We start from the raw sequence: 24152 nt of genomic DNA, 5'->3' as shown, positions 1-24152 counted from the left end.
CCGCACTCTGAGGTCACACTCCCTCACTCTGATGCCATTCTCCCTCACTCAGAGGTCACACTCTCGCACCCTGAGGTCACACTCCCGCACTCTGAGGTCACACTCCCGCACCCTGAGGTCACACTCCCGCACTCTGAGGTCACACTCCCGCACTCTGAGGTCACACTCCCGCACTCTGAGGTCACACTCCCGCACTCTGATGCCATTCTCCCTCACTCTGAGGTCACACTCCCACACTCTGAGGCCATTCTCCCTCACTCTGAGGTCACACTCCCGCACTCTGAGGTCATACTCCCGCACTCTGAGGTCACGCTCCCGCACTCTGAGGTCACACTCCCACACTCTGAGGTCACACTCCCGCACTCTGAGGTCACACTCCCGCACTCTGAGGTCACGCTCCCGCACTCTGAGGTCACACTCCCTCACTCTGAGGTCACACTCCCGCACTCTGAGGTCACACTCCCTCACTCTGATGCCATTCTCCCTCACTCAGAGGTCACACTCCCGCACCCTGAGGTCACACTCCCGCACTCTGAGGTCACACTCCCGCACTCTGAGGTCACACTCCCGCACTCTGAGGTCACACTCCCGCACTCTGATGCCATTCTCCCTCACTCTGAGGTCACACTCCCACACTCTGAGGTCATACTCCCGCACTCTGAGGTCACGCTCCCGCACTCTGAGGTCACACTCCCACACTCTGAGGTCACACTCCCGCACTCTGAGACCTATAAAACTTTATTTTGGTGGTATTTATTCACCGCTGGAATTTTTTTTTTGCTATATAAATGAAAATGTCCACAAATGTTGCAAATAAATAATCTTTCTTCATAAATCTTGGCCAAAATGTATTCAGATATCTTTTTAGTAAAAAAATAACCCAAATTAGTTTATAACCAAAAATTATAATTTAAAAAAAATATTTTTACATTTTTATTTTTTTTTATATTATTATTTGTTTTTTTACACCCATAAGGACTGTAAAAACAATAATTTCTCCTCTCCGGCTGCATTCCTGCAGCCATTGAGTAATATTAATTTTTAATATCTAAATTTTAATTCGGTCTTTAGTAAGTTGTGAAATATGCCTGGCAGAGAATATATCCTCTTAATTGGATGTGAATGTGAGGTTTTGACATTGAGTGTGTTTGTGTCTGGGTTACATAATTAGGAGGAGCCGAGTCTATGTTTTCTTTAGAATAGTCATGTAATGTAGATCTTATTTTGAATTCATATAATGAGTCTGAGAGTTTAAATTGTATTCATAAATCACGTATTCAGACAGCTGTATGTAACATAAGAACTTCAGAGATCTCTTCTTAGAGGGTCCCTGTCAGTCATGGTAATTGGTTTAGTTGATTGAATAGAAACACGTGTTGCTACACTGGGAGGTGACCAGGGGAGGGGTTAAGGAGCCCGCAAATTTGAAACAAAGGATAATGGGAGGACTTAGTTCCTTGTGCATTTTAACCATTTGCCGCCCGGCCAATGGCCGTTTGGCGGCTTCAAAGTTGCTTCTCCACTCCGGGTGCACGCCATTTGGCGTGCTCCCGCACATGCGCCGCTTGCGCTAATGCAGAGCGGCGCAGCGGCTCGATCTGTCACCGGGCGTGTACCTCGGACACGGCCGATGACAGATCCGAGTACCGGCTCCGTTGCAGGTACCATGTGACCTGCTGTGACCAATCACAGCAGGTCACATGACAGTTGTATACAATGGATGGCTTCATTCATGATGCCATCCATTGTATACTAGTGCCTAGCTGTGAATGGTCACAGCTAATCACATGCACATGTCATGTGATTAGCTGTGACCAAATCACAGCTAAGCACAAAAAAAAAAAAAGCTGAATGAATCCATTTCATTCAGGTAAATGCTTGCTTATAGCAAAGTATTTCTTTGCTATAAGCAAATTGTGTAAAAAAAATAAAAAAAAAATACTGATCACTTCCCCAAAGTAGTACAATGTTACTATGGTAACATTGTACTACTTTGGTCATAGTAAAATATGAAAAAAAAATGTTAAAAAAAAAAAAAAAGTAATAAAAAATTAAAAATAATAAAAAAAATAAAAAAAAATAAATAAAAAAAAATATATATTTTTTTCATACTGTCACCAGTCAGTGTCCCTGTTCACCGCCATGCCAGTTATATGATGACGCTGTACTGCACTGGTGACAGTATGTAAAAAAAAAATAGTGAAAATAATTTTTTTAATTTTTTCATTTTCCGAAAAATTCTGACAAAAAAAATACAACTTCAAAAAACTCGCCATGCCTCTTATGAAGTACGTCAGACTGTCTACTCTGCAAAAAGGGGTCATTTGGGGGATATCTGTACTATTCTGGCATTTGGGGGATATCTGTACTGTTCTGACATTTGGGGGATATCTGTACTGTCCTGACATTTGGGGGATATCTATACCGTCCTGACATGTGGGGGATATCTGTACCGTCCTGACATTTGGGGAATATCTGTCCTGTCCTGACATTTGGGGGATATCTGTACTGTCCTGACATTTGGGGGATATCTGTACTGTTCTGACATTTGGGGGATATCTGTACTATTCTGACATTCTTAGACCTCAAGAAATTAGATTGGCCGTCAGTACTTCAGGATTGATCAATATTCAGATCTATACCATAGTTTGTGAACTCTATAACTTTCCTACAAACTAAATAATACATCCTAATTTGGGTTATTTTCACCAAAGACATGTAGCAGAATACATCTCGGCCTAAATTTATGAAGAACAATTATTTATTTGTAAATTTTTATAACGGAAACAAAGAAAAACGTGTATTTTTTTCAACATTTTTGGCCTTTTTTTGTTAATTTAGCAAAAAATAAAAACCCCAGCGGTGATTAAATACAACCAAAAGAAAGCTCTAGTTGTGTGAAGAAAATGATAAAATTTTAGTTTGGGTACAGTGTTGTATGACCGCGCAATTGTCATTCAAAGTGTGAGAGCGCTGAAACCTGAAAAATGGCCTGGGCAGGAAGGTGTAAAATTGCACGGTATTGAAACGGTTAAATGCCCTTGGAGTCTGCTGGGGAAGAGAAATAATACTGTCAGTCAGTATGACATGCAGATGAGTGCCGTCGATCTTAGAATCACCGCACACTTCACTCATTTGGGCAGTCACGGGGCCAAAACCAGAGTGTGGAGCCACAGTGTGGCGGTGGAGGCAGCAGCAATGGGAGGCCATACAGCACCCTATGACAAAATGGAACCCACCAGCAGTGTGAGGAGACCTGAAAGTGGCACATGGCAGAGTGTGGCGATGGAGACAGCAGCAATGGGAGGCCGTACAGGGACCCATGACACACTCTGGACCTGGCAGCAGCATGAGGAGGCGGTACAGGGGCCCATGACAGATTACGGGCCTGGCAGCAGCATGAGGAGTCGGTACGGGGGCCCATGGCAGATTACGGGCCTGGCAGCAGCATGAGGAGGCGGTACAGGGGCCCATGGCAGAGTGGCGGAGCGTAAGCAGCTAAAATTGAAGGCCATACAGAGGCCTATGTTAAAAAGTCCCCCCAGCAGCAGCGTGGGGAGACGACTATCAAGAGTCCAATGGCAGAGTGGCGGAGCAGAAGCAGCTTCAATTGAAGGCCATACACAGGTCTAGGTTAAAAAGCGGAAGCCGTCAGCAGCGTGAGCAGACGACAGAGACAGCTGGCGCAGGGTGGCGGTGGAGGCAGCAGCAATGGAAGGCCATACAGCACCCTATCACAAAATGGAACCCACCAACAGTGTAAGGAGACCTGAAAGTGGCACATGGCGCAGGGTGGCGGTGGAGGCAGCAGTATTCGGAAGACATACACAGGACTAGTTTAAAAAGCGGAAGCCGTCAGCAGCGTGAGCAGACGACAGAGACACATGGCGCAGGGTGGCGGTGGAGGCAGCAGTATTCGGAAGACATACACAGGCCTAGGTTAAAAAGCGGAAGCCGTCAGCAGCGTGAGCAGACGACAGAGGCACATGGCGCAGGGTGGCGGTGGAGGCAGCAGTATTCGGAAGCCATACACAGGCCTAGGTTTAAAACTGGAACCCAGCAGCGTGAGCAGACGACAAAGACGCACATGGCAGAGGATGGATCTGGCAGCAGTATGAGAAGGCGGTACAGGGGCCCGTGGCACAGTGTGGTGATGGGGGCTACAGCAACTGGATGCCAGAAAGTGGCCGATAGGGCTATATACTGCATGACTACATAGGTGGTTTTTATAGTACTGTATTTTGGCCTCCCTCTCAGCAGGTGTGAAAAAGGCCACCATTTTTGAACGGTAGCGAGGGTCCAAGAAGGTGGACAGCCAAAAGTCATCCCTCTGTCTGATGGTTATTATTCGGCTGTCGCTACGCAAGCAACCGAGCATGCTATGGGCCATTTGTGCCAAGGAATGCGAGGGACTCCCTGCCTCCATCTCCACAGCATACTGCCACGGTGCGTCTGGGTCCTCTGTCTCCTCCTCCTTCTCCTCTACCAGATGCTCCTGCTCCTCCACTCCTGACCGCTGAGTGGAAAAAACACCCATTTCACTCAATAATTCCTGAGCACCAATGTCCTCCTCCTCTTCTTCTTCCTGTCCTGCCCCCACAGGGGTCATGTGGCGTTGAGATCTGTGCGCCACGTCTACCGCACCCTGACCAGCCATTGTTAACAGCATTTGTTCCAGGACGTGCAACAGAGGAATGACGTCGTTCATCCCATAGTCCTGCCGACTCACGAATAGCGTGGCCTCCTCAAAGGGCCTGAGCAAGCGGCAGGTGTCACGCATGAGCTGCCAATGGCTGACATCGAAGTTACACAGGGGAGTACCTTTATCCGCTTGTAACATCAGGAAATCGGTGATGGCCTTTCGCTGTTCATAAAGGCGGTCTAACATGTGTAGGGTTGAATTCCACCTTGTTGCAACGTCGCAGATCAGGCGATGCTGTGGAATTCCGTTCTGCCGCTGCAGCTCAAGGAGGGTGTGCTTTGCGGTGTAGGAATGGCTGAAATGCATGCAAAGTTTACGTGACATTTTAAGGATGTCTTGCAGTGGGATGGTGGATTTTAGGAACCGCTTGACAACCAGATTGAACACGTGAGCCATGCATGGCGCATGGCACAACCTTCCTTGACGCAGAGCAGACACCATGTTCTTTCCGTTGTCGGTCAACATGGTTCCGATTTTCAGTTTGCGCGGAGACAGCCATCAGTCGATTTCTCTGTTCATTACACTCAGAAGTTCCTCCCCTGTGTGACTACGTTCGCCAAGGCATACCAGGTGCAGCACAGCGTGACACCGTTGCGCCCTGCACATGTGATATGCCGGTCGGGTAATGGGACTTGGCACGGGGGTGGCGGCTGAGGACACAGCGGAAGAAGAGGTGGTAGAGGCGGACATGTTTTCTGGACCAAGGACGTGCAAACGTGGAGGCAAAAGCGTCGTGACCTGTCCAAGTTGCTGGTGCGGCTGTGCCGGCACCACGTTCACCCAGTGGGCCGTAAATGACATGTACTGTCCCTGACCGTAGTTACAGCTCCACACGTCGGCGCTGCCGTGCACTTTGGCAGAGACCGACATGCTCAAAGACTGGCCCACCATCTCTTCTACATGTGAATGCAGGGCTGTCACTGCCTTTTTGGCGAAGAAATGCCGGCTTGGCACTCTCCACCGCGGCTCGGCACAAGCCATCATTCCTCGGAAAGGTGCTGAGTCCACCACTTGGAAAGGGAGGGACTGCAGCACCAGCAACTTGGACAGGAGGACGTTCAGCTTCTGCACCGTCGGGTGCGTGCTCGCAAACTGTTGTCTCTTGGAAACGGATTCCAAGAAAGACTGCTGACGGAATCCGTGAAGAGGAGTAGCAGGAGAAGGAGCATCTGAACGAGCGGAAGATGCCAATGAGCGACAACTCCCCTCAGCAGAGGTGTTGGAGCCTTGACTGGCTGATAGAGGGCGATTGACGTCGGGTGACGGAGCAAGTAACGGAGCGGGTGATGGAGCGGGGGCTGGGGCAGGCAGAACCGCCGTATCTTTATCACGGTTTTCCCAGGCCACCGAATGCATATGCTGACGCAACGCTGTAGTCCCAACATTGGCCCCCTGGCCACGCTTGACTTTCTGGCCACATAGTCGACATACGGCTACGTTTACTTCCTTGGGCGGATTGACGAAAAATTGCCACACCGCCGAGTAGGAAACTTTGCCCCCGCTACTCCTCACTGGCTGACTGCTGCTTCCTCCGTGCACACCGGCACCACTACTGGCCGTGGTGGTAGGCTGCAGTGGAGCTGGTGCTCTACTCCGTGGCCGTTTGCCTCCACTGACACTGCTGCGACCCTGCTGCCTCCTGGGCAACCCACCGACTGTTTTGCTTGCTGGCAAGCTGGCACCCTCTTCTCCTGATGATGCGGAAGCAATAGCCTGATGATGACGAGGCTGCCAAGTGCGATCAACCTCCTCATCATCAAGTAGGGTCTCCGCCTCACTACTAGCCCCCTCGGCTGCGTCTGGGTCAGGAGACAGACCTGTCTCTAGACTGGCTACCGAGCCACTCTCCTCGCCAGTACTTCTTCGCCTGGCTGCTGAAGAGGCGGATGTCTCCCCCCGTTCCTGACCGCCCTCTGTTAGCTCTTCCTCACTGTACAGTGGAGCTGAGCCCACAGCATGCGATACTTCGCTTGGTGAGGGAACACCAAAGGACAGGGGCAGGTAGAGGACACGTGATTTCAGTGGGCTTGCTCCCGGGCCATGCCAACTAACGGTTGTGTCTGACGTACCCACCGACCGTTGGCTGTAGGTGTCAGAGGTGACCTGGGAAGAGGAAGACGACCGAGTCAACCAATCGATGACGGCAGGGTTGTCGGTGGAGACACGACCGCTGGATGACACCGGGAGCACTGGCCTCTGGCTGCGACTAGTGCTGCCTCGACCCCTTCCTCTGCTGCCACGTCTGCTCGCTCCTAAAACATTGCCTCCTCTGCCACTCCTCTGCGTGTTGTCTGACATACTCTTTAATTCAATAAGCACCCCAAAAATAAAACCGGATTTAACTCTTTGAACGTACAATAGTGGTTGTGAAGCAGAAAGTCAGTTTATTGTACACAATCGGTCAATTGCAGCTTGCCGTTGGCTGGAAACTGTACGTTTATGTCACTGGAATGCACTAATCACCCAAAAAATATTACCGCCAGCCGGCGTGTAAATGGATCTAACTCTTTGAACGTACAATAGTGGTTGTGAAGCAGAAAGTCAGTTTATTTAGCACAATCGGTCAATTGCAGCTTGCCGTTGGCTGGAAACTGTACGTTTCTGTCACTGGAATGCACTAATCACCCAAAAAATATTACCGTCAGCCGGCAAGTAAATGGAGTTAACTCTTTGAACGTACAATAGTGGTTGTGAAGCAGAAAGTCAGTTTATTTAGCACAATCGGTCAATTGCAGCTTGCCGTTGGCTGGAAACTGTACGTTTAGGTCACTGGAATGCACTAATCACCCAAAAAATATTACCGCCAGCCGGCGTGTAAATGGATTTAACTCTTTGAACGTACAATAGTGGTTGTGAAGCAGAAAGTCAGTTTATTGTACACAATCGGTCAATTGCAGCTTGCCGTTGGCTGGAAACTGTACGTTTATGTCACTGGAATGCACTAATCACCCAAAAAATATTACCGCCACCCGGCGTGTATATGGATTTAACTCTTTGAACGTACAATAGTGGTTGTGAAGCAGAAAGTCAGTTTATTTAGCACAATCGGTCAATTGCAGCTTGCCGTTGGCTGGAAACTGTACGTTTATGTCACTGGAATGCACTAATCACCCAAAAAATATTACCGCCACCCGGCGTGTAAATGGATCTAACTCTTTGAACGTACAATAGTGGTTGTGAAGCAGAAAGTCAGTTTATTGTACACAATCGGTCAATTGCAGCTTGCCGTTGGCTGGAAACTGTACGTTTGTGTCACTGGAATGCACTAATCACCCAAAAAATATTACCGCCAGCCGGCGTGTAAATGGATTTAACTCTTTGAACGTACAATAGTGGTTGTGAAGCAGAAAGTCAGTTTATTTTGCACAATCGGCAAACTGCAGCACCAACTGTGCACGACAGCCACCAAAAAAAAAAAGGGTGTATGTCACTTTAAATTTTCAATTCTTTGATAGCTGTGTCCCTGAGTAACGATTGTGTGTCCCTGAGTAACGATTGTGTGTCCCTGAGTAACGATTCTGTGGCCCTAAAGTCTCTGTGGCCCTAACTCTGTCCCTTAATACACACAGGTCTGTCTCTCTTGAATGACCGGAGGCTAATGGAGAATTCTAAGATGGCCACGATTTATAGCTCCACCATTACACAGTGCTGGCTGGTTGGCTGCTGATTGGCTAATGCGATCACATGTCATGAATGAATGCATTATGGGTCAGCGCGCCTTGTCTGCGCGCCTTCCCAGAGATCCCCGCTCCGTCGCCACACATGTCGCCGCCATTTTTGGGAAAATTCGATTCGTGCATCCGAAGTTTGCTAATCTTCGGATTCGTCGCGAATCAAATTTTTCCAAATCTTCGGAACGAATTCCAGTTCGTCATGTTCGATTCGCTCATCTCTAATCACTTCATCAGGACAGGTGTAAGAAGACGATATAAAAATAGGGAATGAAGTAACAGTCCAGTATATGGTATTATAAAGACCCGAGTCACATACAATTCATGGACAGGACTGAGATTTATAGCATTCAGGATTTGTATGATGTTAGACAAGATGAAGAGATATATGGAGAGGATGATCAATACATGGAGAAATCAATCTATTCTATCATAGAAGGGAATCAATAGATCAATCAATGACATCAACCAATCAATAGGATCCATTTCATGGGATAGATTTATCATTCTGTGCACTGGTTATGTTGGAGGATCAAACCGTGATCACTGGATATTGGAAACATTCCTATTGATCTGATGATTGCTGGCATGGATTCCTGATTGATTATTGCTGGGAATAAAGTCCAATAAACACGCAGATTTGATGGGATTATTGATAGAAAAATCTCTTCATATTCCATGGAATAAATATGTGTAGAATAGTTTGGATTTGATGGAATAAATCTCTATAAAAAGACTTTGTGGGGTTTGTTGGATCTTTTCTATTCCTCTCTAGGTCTGGATTTCAGGAAGAAGAAACAATTCCTCCAATTTCTAGTGGATGGTGAGGAGGGGAGAGATTTGGGTGAGTTTTGTACATACAGGAGGTAATAGAGAGAATCCGGCTAGTAATTGATGAGAGGAGATTTCACTGGAGAGTTCCATTGGAGAGAATTCAGGGCTGGGGGCACTGCTGGGCCCTGGGGGGTTCTGATTGGACCACCAGTAGACGTGTCATATAAATCTGGGGGGTGTGCACTGCTGGGGCCTGGAGGGTTCTGATTGGACCACCAGTAGACGTGTCATATAAATCTGGGGGTGTGCACTGCTGGAGCCTTGAGGGTTCTGATTGGACCACCAGTACATGTGTTGTATTAATCTGGGGGTGTGCATTGCTGGGGCCTGGAGGGTTCTGATTGGACCACCAGTACACGTGTCATATTAATCTGGGGGTGTGTGTTTCATCGTTGGAATGATTCTGGAAAGATGACCTCCAGATGTACACATGGGGGGTGTCCCGGGGGGGTTACAATGTAGAGGGCGGAGAGAGAATACTGTACAGTGTGTAATAATGTATTTGGAAAGCTGCCCCTATATACGATGGTGTAAAATCTAGTTGCAGAGCGCCCCCTACATACAATGGTGTCATAGGGAGTCCTCTTCCTGATCCTGTTCTGGTGACACCCCAAATCTCAGGATTTTATATCACTTTCGGTAATAATTGTAAACAGGACAAATAGAGAGGCTGAATCTCCCTAAAGGAGGCCGAGGCAGGAATAGAAACCAACAGGAGGTCTCATCCCTCTCCACTCTCCAGAAAATCAATGCCTTTAGTTCTTCTGTAAAACAACCCAGTGAAGGGATGGGGGGAGGAAATATGTTTGTCTTTTCCAGAAGGTTGGATGCAGAATACTTTCATGTCCAGCATACTAAATGGGTCCAATACTGGGATCATCTGAGAAAATGTGTTCTGTATTCCTGGGAGGGAGGCACCTATGGGTTGGTGTTTGTAGAAAATGAACACAGTGAGGACAATGGCAAGTGCTGAATGCCAGAGATGACTGCATGGAGTCTGTAGTGCCAGAAACCTACTCAAATGTATTCTCCTCCCATCCCCTCCATGGTTCTTCCCCTCCCATCCTTTCTATGCTCCTTTCCCTCCCCAAACTCTCTAGGCTCAATTGCCTACAATTTCTCTAGGTTCCCTTTACTCTCCATCCTCTCTAGGCTCCTTCCCTTCCCATCCTCTCTAGGCTCCTTCCCCTCCCCATCCTCTCTTGGCTCCTTCCCTTCCCATCCTCTCTAGGCTCCTTCCCCTCCCCCTATCCTCTCTAGGCTTCTTCCATTCCTCATCCTCATTAGGCTCATTCCCCTCTCCATGCTGTCTAGGCTTCTTCCCCACGCCATCCTCTATAGGCTCCTCCTTCCCATCCTCTATAGGCTCCTCCTCCCCATCCTCTCTAGACTCCTATTACTCCCCATCCTCTCTAGGCTCCCATTCCCTCCCAATCCTTTCTAGGCTCCTTCCTCTCCCCATCTTATCTAGACTCCTTCTCCTCCCCATCATCTCTAACCTCCCTAGCGGTCTGATTATTTCAGATTTTTGGTGCTGAAAGCGGTACATTTTTTTGCATGGAAATATGTATTTTTTTTATTGTAGGCTGTAATTTTTAGGAATAACTCACTGAAATCTGTCTGAACAAGAGTCTAGTAAACTTCCCGGATATGATAAAACTTGAAACACAAAATCATAAATTATAATTTAATAAATTCTCATAAAAAATAATAATATAATAATAATAAATATAATTCAATAATATAATCAAACAAAAAACACTGAAATGTGAAATAGAGCGCCAAGTTCGCACACCGCTGAGCAAAGTCGCAGAATCGTTTTCAGTGTCTGATGAGGAATTTCCCCCACGAATCATTATCACTCAATTCTGCAAGTGGTTCTGATTTACTATCGCTGTTCTCTAGCCAGTCTAAAACCGCGTCTGACCTAAAGGGACACTTTTTGGGCGCCATGGACGTTTCTGTTTCCAGGCAGAAAGAAGAGTAAAAATGCAGGCAGGACACAGGACAAATCACTCGGGATAAAATGTATGTGAAATGGTTTGAAACAGCAATGTTTTACTATGTAATATTTGTTTGCAAAAAAATGTTTTAAATTTGCCGCCGGTTCCGGCACCCGTACGTCCCGACATCACAGTGACAGGAACACGGAAGCCGGGTGCCGGTATCGGCCGGAGGAGATGGCCGGAGATGCTGCAGGGGACACATCGCAGGAGCGAAGGACAAGGTAAGTACTGCAGGGAATCCCTGAACAACGCTGCATGGTTATCCGGAGTGTAGCTCGGGGTTACCTCTCTTGATACTGAAATTTTACTCCGAGCTACACTCAGGAATGACCGCTGGGGAGGCTAGGCTTCTTTCACTCCTCATCCTCGTTAGGCTCCTTCCCCTTCCCATCCTCTCTAGACTTCTTTCCCCTCCCCATCCTTTCTAGGCTTCTTCCCCATCCTCTATACTTTCCTTCCCTTCCTTTTCCACCCTTCTCTCCGATTCTCCTTAGGTTTCTACCCCCCTCCCATCCTCTCTAGGCTCCTTCCCCTCCCCATTCTCTCTAGGCTCCTTCTCCTCCCCATTCTCTCTAGGCTCCTTCTCCTCCCCATTCTCTCTAGGCTCTTTCTCCTTTCTAATCCTCTTTTGGCTCCTTCTCCTCCCCATCCTCTCTTGGCTCCATCCCCTCCCCATCCTCTCTTGGCTCCATCCCTTCCCCATCCTCTCTTTGCTCCATCCCTTCCCCATCCTCTCTAGGCTCCCTTCCCTCTCTAGGCTCCTCCTCCTCGTCATCTCTAGGCTCCTTCTCCTCTTCGTCCTTTCTAGGCTTCTTCACCTCTCCATCCTTTCTAGGAATCTTCACCTCCCCATCCTCTCTAGGTTCCTCCTGCTCCCCATCTTCTCTTGGCTCCTTCTGCTTCCCATCCAAGTGTTGTTTACTAATACATTGTCTTCCCGCTGCATAGTTGAAGTGTAGAGGTATGCCGTGTAGTCATCCGTGGATAATTAGGTCTGCAAAGAGGTCTAGTGTGTCCGGTGTGCTGTGGGATGAAGATGCTCATGTGACTCAGTGGATGAAACACGTTGACGTCACAACATCATGACGCATGTGTCCCCGGCATCCAGGACTCTCCACACGGCCTCACCACCTGGCCACACCGCTCTGGACACACTAGACCTCTTTGCAGACCTCCTCATCCACAGATGATTACACGGCGTGCCTCTACACTTCCACTATGCAGCGGGAGGACAATGCATTAGCAAACGGCACTTGGATGGGTGAGCGGACTCTGCTTTTTGGACTAAGGCACTAATACACCACGGGAGTCCCCATTCATGGAAATTGCTTGGCTGAGCTCCACCTGTCTGATGTCCTTGTTCCTATCGCTGGCACACAGGGCTCTATCAGTCTCATATTTCTGCTCACCCACTGCCTACTGCACTATCTATCCTGTCATTATAACCCGCCATCCATATACTGACAACACTGCTATTACCACAATTATCCGTGGATGACGACGTGGATTACCCCCTATGGGATCTATATGGGTCTGCCATGTATGTATATGACCTCACTGAGGATTGAGGGACTCTCCTGTGCTGAAAGTGAATGGTGACCGCTGCCTCCTTTGACTCTACAAGTGCCCCATTCCGTCATCTCTTTACATCCATCTACTGGCTGTCTTTGTGCCAAGTGTGAGATAGCAGCGTGTGGCTTTATCTGATATCTCAGTGACTATCATCTACATATGAGGATACCTGAGGATTGTCCTCCATGACACCACCAGGGTCTATTATACATGTATGTGACCCCCATGAGGACTGATCGGGTCTGCCTCTACTATCAAGGAGCTTGATTCTGCCCGTCCCTTCATCACCTTCCATTGACTACAATGTCCACATTATCTATCCATTCTATTCTATTTCATGTTGTGTCAGTAATAAAAGTCACGGAGGGTTGGGAACCCTGCAAGGGGGGCAGAGATATGTGACTGCCTAGTCCAGCCTTTCTCAGCCAGGGTTCCTCCAAAGGGTTCTAGGGCTTCCTTGTCACTTCATTGGGCTGTATATGGAAGTGTCACCGACCAGCCGTTTCTGGATACACAGCTTTGTCATCATTGCACACACACAGGATTTTGTTTTTCATTGAATACATTTTTATTATAATTTCACTTTCAACAGGATTGCAAAAAAAAAAAAAAATCAGGAAATAGTAAAGGAAGAAATCCGATTGGTCAGAAAGATCCCTTGTCTGGAATGTGGGGGCGGAGTCATTATTATTGGTGTACATTACAATAACATTGCTGGGAGGTCTCTTCATTTCTCTGCTCCATACTTCCCGTCTTTATAGAAACGTCTCCTGACATTTGGGGGTCTATTCATAAAGAATGTGGGGAACCATTCACCTGGTGAAAGTGCATGTCCATTCCTTAGCAGATCCGGAGAGGTAAGTGTGCATGGATGGGGGGTAGGTCAGTCCTTACCCTAGATGAAATCTCTCATACATACACAATGGAACTCATGGGACTTTATAAAGAGGAACTCCAGAAAAACATCAATAAAGATCTTCCAATGTTTTCTTCCCAATCAGCGTAGAAATCATACAACCCTCCCAGCAGGTGTACAAGGCCATGAAATCTCTCACAAAGTCCATCAATGGACAATTCCTGGACAACAATCACCGTGGGACAGAATTCTGAGCACCATGAGGAGGATCCAGCAGCGTCATCCATCTCTACGCGTTTCGTGATGCAGCGCTCACTTCTTCAGGAGAAATGATTCCTGCTGATCAGAGTATACACCAATAATAAAACAAATGGCGGCAGGACCATCACTGGCTGGATGAAAAGTGGAGCAGGAAAGTGGCGTCAGGTAAGTCTTCCCAGGAGTTCAGTGCTGGGCCAGGTCCCTTGTTTATGGCAGCCGGTGGACATGCTAGTGCTCGGGTCTATGACACTTCCTGCCTACCATGGTAATCCAGCCCCCCTCTGTGTTCTCACTGGATGCCCCCGGGTCTGCCCCCCCATGTGTATGCAGATTGCACAGAACACATTGGAAGATTTGATTGATGTGATTTTCTGGCGTTCCTCTTTATAAAGTCACATGACCATTCTGTCTGTATGAGAGATTTTATCTCCTGTCCATTCCTTCTCTGTGAATGGGGCTAAAACACCGATGTCATTAGGAGATTTGCTGAGCCGGGGGAATGTTCTCCATCATTACAAAGCATTTCACACTCCATTTATATTCTTCTCCTGCCATCAATGGCCAACCCGGTCCCACACTTCATCCATGTCTTTGGGGACCTCTGATCTCCTTATGAACTGTTTCTTCCATGATGAAGATCAGCCATGGAGTATATCTGAGGTGTATATCAGGGTGTGCTTCTTCCCCACATGAGAGCTGGGATGTCCAGCAACATTCATCTAGAAGACATTTCCCGCACTCAAGGCACTAATATACCTCCAGGGTTGTGTGGGACCCCTCATGTACAGGAAGACAGGACTTCAGTGAGGAACATTTCCCTCACTCAGGACAGGAAAGTGGATTCTGCCCCGTGTGAGATCTCTGATGTTTGTAAAGACTGGACTTCACTGAAAAAAATTTCCCGCACTCAGGACAGGAATACGGCTTTTCCTCCTTGTGAGATCTTTTATGCACATTAAGATGGGATTTAGAACTGAAACATTTCCCGCACCCAGGACAGGAATACGGCTTCTCCCCTGTGTGAATTCTCTGATGTTTGTAAAGACTGGACTTCACTGAAAAACATTTCCCGCACTCAGGACAGGAATACGGCTTTTCCCCTGTGTGACATCTCTGATGTGTGTAAACATTGGACTTCTCTGAAAAACATTTCCCGCACTCTAGACAGGAATACGGCTTCTCCCCTGTGTGAGATCTTTTATGCCTATTAAGATGGTATTTAGAACTGAAACATTTCTGGCACTCAGGACAGGAATACGGCTTTTCCTCCGTGTGAGATCTTTTATGCCTATTAAGATGGTATGAAGAATGGAACCTCTTTCCGCACTCAGTACAGGAGAACCTCTTCCCTGTTGGAAGGCCGGCCTGGTCCCGCACAGTCTGAGGTTCCTCAGGATACGAGGAATCCGATGGTCCATCTACACTGGGTGGTGCCGGATGGACATTGGAGGGAGCCGGGTTTTCTCCTGGACTATACTGTGTGATGTCCTCATCCTCTACTTTCCAGTCTGGAGACAAAGTGAGACAATCCTCGGAGGTTTTCCTCATCTCCCGGCCATGGACTAAAATACAAAGACAAAGAGGATTACTAGACAGGAGCTGATTGGTTCCCCCAAACCAGGACTCCGCCCACATCAGGCAGCTTGGTCTCTGAGGAGCTTACAATTCCACCCTCAAGGGAACTAGGAAATGGCTCCTCTGATCTCCTACCAGGTCATTTCTTTATTCATGGACCTTAGTCAGAGAGTGAGGAAACAACCAGAACTGTCTTTTATAGGAGGGACAGTGATGAGGGGATTATAGGACGAGGGTCCCCACCCCCTCTATCACTCATCGCCATCTTCCCAACACAAGAAGTACTGCACTTCCTTATTTAGTCCATGATTTAGTCATGAAGAACAGCGGGGCTGAGCCCCACCAGAGGTCAGAGAGTGAGGATGGGGGGAGAACAACCAAGATGAAGACTGGACTGATCCTGAAGACCACCATCATTGGGGTATTGACTCCTCCCTCATTATCACTTTCTGTTTAAGGGTCCAAAGTTGGAGGATGTTATCACATTATTATCACCATGTAAAAGTCTGTGCTCCAATCACATCATCCGATATAAAATGTCCAGCTGGGAGGAACAAAAGAAAATCCATATTATGTGTATATATAGCAGTGGGAGGAGGGGGGAGAGCAGAAGTCAGGACTATGGAATGTATAACATAGAGCATATAGTGCAGGGGTCAGGAGTATGTAATGTACAACATAGAGTATATAGTGCAGGGGTCAGGAGTATGTAATGTACAACATAGAGTATATAGTGCAGGGGTCAGGAGTATGTAATGTACAACACAGAGTATATAGTGCAGGGGTCAGGAGTATGTAATGTACAACATAGAGTGTATAGTGCAGGGGTCAAGAGTATGTAATGTACAACAGAGTATATAGTGCAGGGGTCAGGAGAATGTAATGTGCAACATAGAGTATATAGTGCAGGGGTCAGGAGTATGTAATGTAGAACAGAGTATATAGTGCAGGGGTCAGGAGTATGTAATGTACAACATAGAGTATATAGTGCAGGGGTCAGGAGAATGTAATGTGCAACATAGAGTATATAGTGCAGGGGTCAGGAGTATGTAATGTACAACATAGAGTGTATAGTGCAGGGGTCAGGAGTATGTAATGTACAACAGAGTATATAGTGCAGGGGTCAGGAGAATGTAATGTGCAACATAGAGTATATAGTGCAGGGGTCAGGAGTATGTAATGTAGAACAGAGTATATAGTGCAGAGGTCAGGAGTATGTAATGTAGAACAGAGTATATAGTGTAGGGGTCAGGAGTATGTAATGTACAACATAGAGTATATAGAGCATGGGTCAGGAGTATGTAATGTACAACATAGAGTATATAGAGCATGGGTCAGGAGTATAATGTACAGCATAGTGTATATAGTGCAGGGGTCAGGAGTATGTAATGTACAACATAGAGTATATAGTGCAGTGGTCAGGAGTACGTAATGTACAACAGAGTATATAGTGCAGGGGTCAGGAGTATGTAATGTACAACATAGAGTATATATTGCAGGGGTCAGGAGTATGTAATGCACAACAGAATATATAGTGCGGAGGTCAGGAGTATATAATGTACAACATAGAGTATATAGTGCAGGGGTCAGGAGTATGTAATGTACAACATAGAGTATATAGTGCAGGGGTCAGGAGTATGTAATGTACAACATAGAGTATATAGTGCAGTGGTCAGGAGTACGTAATGTACAACAGAGTATATAGTGCAGCGGTCAGGAGAATGTAATGTACAAAATAGAGTATATATTGCAGGGGTCAGGAGTATGTAATGTACAACAGAGTACAGGTGAAATTAAAAAAATTAGAATAAGGTGCATCCATTCATTTATTTCAGTGCAGCAACTTAAAAGGTGAAACTAATATATGAGACTCATTACATGCAAAGCAAGATAGTTCAAGCCGTGATTTGTCATCATTGTGATGATTATGGCTTACAGCTCATGAAAACCCCAAATCCACAATCTCAGAAAATGAGAATATTCCATGCAATCAATAAAACACGGATTGTACATAGAACAATATCGGACCTCTGAGGAGTAGAAGCTGCATATGTACTCAGTACTTGGTTTGGGCCCCTTTTGCAGCAATTACTGCCTCAATGCGGCGTGGCATGGAAGCTATCAGCCTGTGGCACTGCTGAGGTGTTATGGAAGACCAGGATGCTTCAATAGCGGCCTTCAGCTCTTCTGCATTGTTCGGTCTCATGTCTCTCATCTTTCTCTTGGCAATGCCCCATAGATTCTCTATGGGGTTCAGGTCAGGCGACTTTGCTGGCCAATCAAGCACAGTAATCCCACGGTCATTGAACCAGGTTGTGGTGCTTTTGGCAGTGTGGGTGGTGCCAAGTCCTGCTGGAAAATGAAGTCAGCATCCCCATAAAGCTGGTCTGCGGAAGGAAGCATGAAGTGCTCCAAAATCTCCTGCTAGACGGCTGCGGTGACCCTGGACTTAATGAAGCACAGTGGGCCAACACCAGCAGATGACATGGATCCCCAAATCAACACAGACTGTGGAAACTTCACACTGGACTTCAAGCATCTTGTAGTGTGTGCCTCTCCATTCTTCCTCCATACTCGGGGTCCTTGGGCCTCTCCATTCTTCCTCCATACTCCGGGTCCTTGAGCCTCTCCATTCTTCCTCCATACTCGGGGTACTTGGGCCTCTCCATTCTTCCTCCATACTCGGGGTCCTTGTGTCTCTCCATTCTTCTTCCATACTCGGGGTCCTTGGGCCTCTCCATTCTTCCTCCATACTCGGGGTCCTTGGGCCTCTCCATTCTTCCTCCATACTCGGGTTCCTTGGGCCTCTCCATTCTTCCTCCATACTCGGGGTCCTTGGTTTCTAAATGAGATGCAGAAGTTGCTCTCATCAGAAAAGAGGACTTTGGACCACTGAGCAGCAGACCAGGTCTGTTTTTCTTTAGCCCAGGTAAGACGCTTCTGACGTTTGTTGTTCAGGAGCGGCTTGACAAGAGGAATACGACATTTGAAGCCCATGTCCAGGATCCGTCTGTGTGTGGTGGCTCTTGATGCACTGACTCCAGCCTCAGTCCACTCCTTGTGAAGGTCCCCAACACTTTTGAATGGCCTTTTCCTGACAATCCTCTCCAGGCTGCGGTCATCCCTGCTGCTTGTGCACCTTTTTCTTCCACACTTTTCCCTTCCACATAACTTTCTATTAATGTGCTTTGATACAGCACTTTGGGAACATCCAACTTCTTCTGCAATTCCCTTTTGAGGCTTTCCCTCCTTATGGAGGGTGTCAGTGATGGTGTCAGGTCAGCAGTCTTTCCCATGATTGTGATTCCTACTGAATCAGACTGAGAGACCATTTAAAGGCTCAGGAACCCTTTGCAGGTGTTATGGCTGAATGAGCTGATTAGAGTGGGACACTTTGAGCCGAGATTATTCCACCTTTTCAAAATATTCTCATTTTCTGAGATTGTGGATTTGGGGTTTTCATGAGCTGTAAGCCATAATCATCACAATGATGACAAATCACGGCTTGAACTATCTTGCTTTGCATGGAATGAGTCTCATATATTAGTTTCACCTTTTAATTGCTGCACTGAAATAAATGAATGAATGAATGCACCATATTCTCATTTTTTGAGTTTCACCTGTATCTGAGGTGTATATCAGGGTGTGCTTCTTCCCCACATGGGAGTTGGGATGTCCAGCAACATTCATCTAGAAGACATTTCCTGCACTCAAAGCATTAATACACCTCCAGGGTTGTGTGGGACCTCTGATGTACAGGAGGACAGGACTTCAGTGAGGAACATTTCCCACACTCAGGACAGGAATACGGCTTCTCCCCCGTGTGAGATCTCTGATGTTTGGAAAGATTGGACCTCCATAAAAAACATTTCCCGCACTCAGGACAGGAATATGGCTTGTCCCCCGTGTGAGATCTCTGATGTGTGTGCAGACTAGACGTACGTGAAAAACATTTCCCACACTCAGGACAGGAATATGACTTTTCCGTTGTGTGAGATCTCTCATGCGTGTGAAGACTGGACTTGTCTGAAAAACATTTCCCGCACTCTGTACAGGAATACGGCTTCTCACCTGTATGAAATCGCTGATGTCTATAAAGATTGGACTTCTGTGAAAAACATTTCCCGCACTCAGGACAGGAATACGGCTTCTCCCCCGTGTGAGATCTTTTATGCCTATTAAGATGGTATGTAGAACTAAACCTCTTCCCACACTCGGTACAAGAGAAGCTCTTCCCTGTTGGAAGGCCATCCTGGTCCCGCACAGTCTGAGGTTCCTCAGGATACGAGGAATCCGATGGTCCATCTACACTGGGTGGTGCCGGATGGACATTGGAGGGAGCCGGGTTTTCTCCTGGACTATACTGTGTGATGTCCTCATCTTCTACTTTCCAGTCTGGAGACAAAGTGAGACAATCCTCGGAGATTTTCCTCATCTCCCGGCCATGGACTAAAATACAAAGACAAAGAGGATTACTAGACAGGAGCTGATTGGTTCCCCCAAACCAGGACTCCGCCCACATCAGGCAGCTTGGTCTCTGAGGAGCTTACAATTCCACCCTCAAGGGAACTAGGAAATGGCTCCTCTGATCTCCTACCAGGTCATTTCTTTATTCATGGACCTTAGTCAGAGAGTGAGGAAACAACCAGAACTGTCTTTTATAGGAGGGACAGTGATGAGGGGATTATAGGACGAGGGTCCCCACCCCCTCTATCACTCATCGCCATCTTCCCAACACAAGAAGTACTGCACTTCCTTATTTAGTCCATGATTTAGTCATGAAGAACAGCGGGGCTGAGCCCCACCAGAGGTCAGAGAGTGAGGATGGGGGGAGAACAACCAAGATGAAGGCTGGACTGATCCTGAAGACCACCATCATTGGGGTATTGACTCCTCCCTCATTATCACTTTCTGTTTAAGGGTCCAAAGTTGGAGGATGTTATCACATTATTATCACCATGTAAAAGTCTGTGCTCCAATCACATCATCCGATATAAAATGTCCAGCTGGGAGGAAATGGGTGTAACAAAAGAGAATCCATATTATGTGTATATATAGCAGTGGGGGGAGGGGGAGAGCAGAAGTCAGGAGTATAGAATGTACAACATAGAGTATATAGTGCAGGGGTCAGGAGTATGTAATGTACAACATAGAGTATATAGTGCAGGGGTCAGGAGAATGTAATGTACAACATGGAGTATATAGTGCAGGGGTCAGGAGTATGTAATGTACAACATAGAGTATATAGTGCAGGGGTCAGGAGTATGTAATGTGCAACATAGAGTATATAGTGCAGGGGTCAGGAGTATGTAATGTACAACAGAGTATATAGTGCAGGGATCAGGAGTATGGAATGTACAACATAGAGTATATAGAGCAGGGGTCAGGCGTATGTAATGTACAACATAGAGTATATAGTGCAGGGGTCAGGAGTATGTAATGTACAACATGGAGTATATAGTGCAGGGGCAGGAGTATGTAATGTACAACAGAGTATATAGTGCAAGGGTCAGGAGTATGTAATGTACAACATAAAATATATAGTGCAGCGGTCAGGAGTATGTAATGTACAACATAGAGTATATAGTGCAGGGGTCAGGAGTATGTAATGTACAACATAGAGTATATAGTGCAGGGGTCAAGAGAATGTAATGTACAACATAGAGTATATAGTGCAGGGGTCAAGAGAATGCAATGTACAACAGAGTATATAGTGCAGGGGTCAGGAGTATGTAATGTACAACATATAGTATATATTGCATAGTGTCAGGTGTATGTAATGTACAACAGAGTATATAGTGCAGGGGTCAGGATTATGTAATGTACAACAGAGTATATAGTGTAGAGGTCAGGAGTATGTAATATATCACATATAGTATATATTGCATAGTGTCAGGATTATGTAATGTACAACAGAGTATATAGTGCAGGGGTCAGTAGAATGTAATGTACAACACAGTTTATAGTGCAGTGGTCAGGAGAATGAAATGTGCAACATAGTATATAGTGCAGGAGTGAGGAGAGTGTAATGTATAACAGAGTACATAGTGAAGGGGTCAGGAGTATGTAATGCACAACAGAGTATATAGTGAAGGGGTCAGGAGTATGTAATGCACAACAGAGTATATAGTGAAGGGGTCAGGAGTATGTAATGCACAACAGAGTATATAGTGAAGGGGTCAGGAGTATGTAATGTACAACATAGAGTATATAGTGAAGGGGTGTGACATAAATGTACAGATTTGAGTAGCTGAGATGTGACCTGTAGCAATATGTAATTGTAAATTTAATTAATTCCTTGTCATTAAAGAAACATTCAGGCAGGTATTCAGAGACAGATGGTCATCAATTAGCATCTGAAGGGACAGAGCTTCCTCTGGAAGTGACACCTGGGTGCCAATAAGATTTGCCACCTTCCTGAAGTTTAAAAAAAGGAGAGCGGACGTTTTGGCTTCATGACACCAGGGGGGCGCCAATCTGTCTGGGGAGCCCTGACAAATATACACAGATCAAAAGGAGTAGATTTCATCTCTCATAAAAGCTAAAATATTAGTTGCAGGGAGATGAAAATAATTCCACCTGATGGGGCACTCTGTAGGCTACATCGGCAGTTAAAAACCGTATTGTGGCTTATGTATTATGCCAGGAAAAGGTTATATGGCACTGGCGTGTGATAGTGGAACAGTGATTGGTACTGTTGCGATCGGACTAATGCGCTGGTGTTGGAAATTTAATCCCCGACTTGGTGATTCAAACCGTTCTTGGTCCGATCGACTTTGGGCATTCCAGTACACAGAGTGTTCTGTGGGCGGGTACAGGAACACCCCCCAGAGTCAATTGGGCAAGAACTAATGTCCCGCCTACATCCATATTCCCATAAATTGAGGACCCGGGAATATGGACATTGTGATTCGTATGGAGCGGGTTCAATCGACTTACGGATTACGGACTTTTTCTAACTTGCTCCAGTCACAGAGTAAATCTTGGTAAAAGTTTTATTTCTGTTTTTTATTCCCTTTTATTTTATAGTGAATAGTCAATTGTGCGTCTTCTTGTATTTTCTGTAACTTTTTATACTTTGTACATATTTTATGCTCCGCCCACTTTTGGGAAATTAAATCTTAAACTTAATTAGTGACTTCTGGGTACTTAAGCTCTGGCTCATATCTCCAGAGAGATTAGATTGGAGAGATTAGATTGTATTGTATTGTAGTGTCTTTATATGCTCGGTCAAGTTTATTGGCAATCTGTATGAAATTGCACTGTGTGTGGGCAGATTGCGTGCAGATTGTAAAGGTAACAGATCTGCCAGATGGAGATCTGTGTGTGTGGGGTGTCCCAACAGACTGTTCTGCGGATAAACTGTTGGGTGGTGGCAGGCTACCTTTTGTGGTGTGTCTGGTGTGAGGGGGGGTGGACAGTGGAAGAGTGATTAACACCGGGGTTCTAGCTGTAGGATAGCTGGAGGGATCCTAGAATGGTGTGCGATTGCTAAGCTGCTCCTCAACCCTAATCAGTGCACCAGATTGTATATAAGATTCGTATCTGCCCATGTGTGGTCAGCCAGCTGCAGTTGAGTCTCCCTCTGGTGGTGGCCAAGAGGTAATGCGGGCTGTGAAAGTATATCACGGCTGGACTTATATACAGTTTTAGATATTCAAAGTTCAGTCCCCTTTATTCCCTCTTACCCCAAGGCAGGGCCACATGTGCGCGCCTCGGTTAGCTTTTTGCTGTGGGCGTGTCCATGTGGGTGGACCGTGACAGATTTAAGTCTGATTATAGACAAATCTTATTGGCACCCAGGTGTCACTTCCAGAGGAAGATCTGTCCCTTCAGATGCTAATTGATGGCCATCTTTCTCTGAATACCTGACTGAATATTACTTTAAATGACAAGGAATGAACTAAATTTACGATTACATATTGCTACAGGTCACATCTCAGCTACTCAATTCTGTACATTCATGTCACAAGGGGTCAGAAGAATGCAATGTACAACATAAAATATATAGTGCAGGGGTTAGGAATATGTAATGTACAACACAGAGTATATAGTGCAGGGGTCAGGAGTATGTAATGTACAACACAGAGTATATAGTGCAGGGGTCAGGAGTATGTAATGTACAACATAGAGTATATAGTGCAGGGGTCAGGAGTGTGTAATGTACAACATAGAGTACATAATGCAGGGGTCAGGAGTACGTAATGTACAACATACAGTATATAGTGCAGGGGTCAGGAATATGTAATGTACAACAGAGAGTATATAGTGCAGGGGTCAGGTGTATATAATGTACAACATAGAGTATATAGTGCAGGGGTCAGGAGTATGTAATGTACAACATAGAGTATATAGTGCAGGGGTCAGGTGTATATAATGTACAACATAGAGTATATAGTGCAGGGGTCAGGAGTATGTAATGTACAACATAGAGTATATAGTGCAGGGGTCAGGTGTATATAATGTACAACATAGAGTATATAGTGCAGGGGTCAGGAGAATGTAATGTACAACATGGAGTATATAGTGCAGGGGTCAGGAGTATGTAATGTACAACATAGAGTATATAGTGCAGGGGTCAGGAGTATGTAATGTGCAACATAGAGTATATAGTGCAGGGGTCAGGAGTATGTAATGTACAACAGAGTATATAGTGCAGGGATCATGAGTATGGA

At 46.2% G+C, this 24152-nt stretch overlaps 1 protein-coding gene across 1 annotated transcript; it reads right to left on the bottom strand.

Moving 5' to 3' along the window:
• Window positions 1-14488: 14488 nt before the first annotated feature.
• On the bottom strand, window positions 14489-20083 carry LOC149462483 (uncharacterized). The gene is made up of 2 exons (XM_089676830.1): window positions 19220-20083; window positions 14489-15228 (listed from the first exon to the last, which is right to left on the bottom strand). The coding sequence occupies exons 1-2, from the start codon at window positions 19997-19999 to the stop codon at window positions 14722-14724; spliced, it is 1287 nt and encodes a 428-aa protein (XP_089532956.1). The 5' UTR covers window positions 20000-20083; the 3' UTR covers window positions 14489-14721.
• Window positions 20084-24152: the final 4069 nt, after the last annotated feature.

Source organism: Staurois parvus, unplaced genomic scaffold, assembly GCF_062004578.1.
Source record: "Staurois parvus isolate SC_StPar_1 unplaced genomic scaffold, SC_StPar_1.0 ptg000174l, whole genome shotgun sequence".
Lineage (NCBI taxonomy): Eukaryota > Metazoa > Chordata > Amphibia > Anura > Ranidae > Staurois > Staurois parvus.
Note: the sequence above shows the minus strand (reverse complement) of the source record. Positions and strands in the feature narration are given on the sequence as shown.